This window comes from Buceros rhinoceros, unplaced genomic scaffold, assembly GCF_000710305.1.
Source record: "Buceros rhinoceros silvestris isolate BGI_N320 unplaced genomic scaffold, ASM71030v1 scaffold27244, whole genome shotgun sequence".
In the NCBI taxonomy this organism is placed as follows: Eukaryota; Metazoa; Chordata; class Aves; order Bucerotiformes; family Bucerotidae; genus Buceros; species Buceros rhinoceros.
Genome location: NW_010410403.1, coordinates 6,899 through 7,461, shown reverse-complemented (window position 1 = coordinate 7,461; position 563 = coordinate 6,899). Strand labels below are relative to the sequence as shown.

The window sequence follows — 563 nt, the reverse complement described above, 5'->3', positions numbered from 1 at the left end:
CCCCCAGCCCCTGCTTGGGCACAGGCTCCTTTGCCAGCCCATCCCCAGGGCTGGTGGCAGCCCCTCCTGTGTGTCCAAAGGGATCTGCTGGGAAAAGCACAAATCTCACCCCAGCTCCCATTTTCCCTTCTCCCTCCTTCAGGATAATGCACGACGAGGTGAGTGAGACCGAAAACATCCGCAAAAACCTGGCAATTGAGCGGATGATCATCGAAGGGTGTGAAATCCTGCTGGACACCAGCCAGACCTTCGTGAGACAAGGTACCGCGTTTGTGCCCACGTCCTTCCTCCTCCCTGCCATGGATCACGCAGAGCCCGGCAGCTCCTGTCCCCCCGTCCCCACACCCTCCTCAGCCCGGTTGAAAATACCGACCCGTTTCTCATCTCGTCCGCTCCAAAGCGCCGCGTTTCCAGGCACTCCTGGAGCGGAAGGTCCATTTTTGGGGTGTTTTAGCTGGTACTGATTTCTTACCAGCAAAAAAGTAGCGGGACATACCCTAACACCCTGGGCACCCGGAGCAGCACCCGCGCGCTGTCTGTGTCAGGAGGCGCTAGCTCACACT

At 58.8% G+C, this 563-nt stretch overlaps 1 protein-coding gene across 1 annotated transcript in view; it reads left to right on the top strand.

Moving 5' to 3' along the window:
• Positions 1-563, top strand: part of LOC104493004 (ras-specific guanine nucleotide-releasing factor 1-like) — a gene marked incomplete at both ends in the record, with an annotated part of 9,494 nt that overhangs the window by 2,671 nt on the left and 6,260 nt on the right. The window contains one exon of the mRNA XM_010135617.1: positions 143-261. Coding sequence (XP_010133919.1) covers positions 143-261 — 119 coding nt within the window. The remainder of the gene's footprint in view (positions 1-142; positions 262-563) is intronic.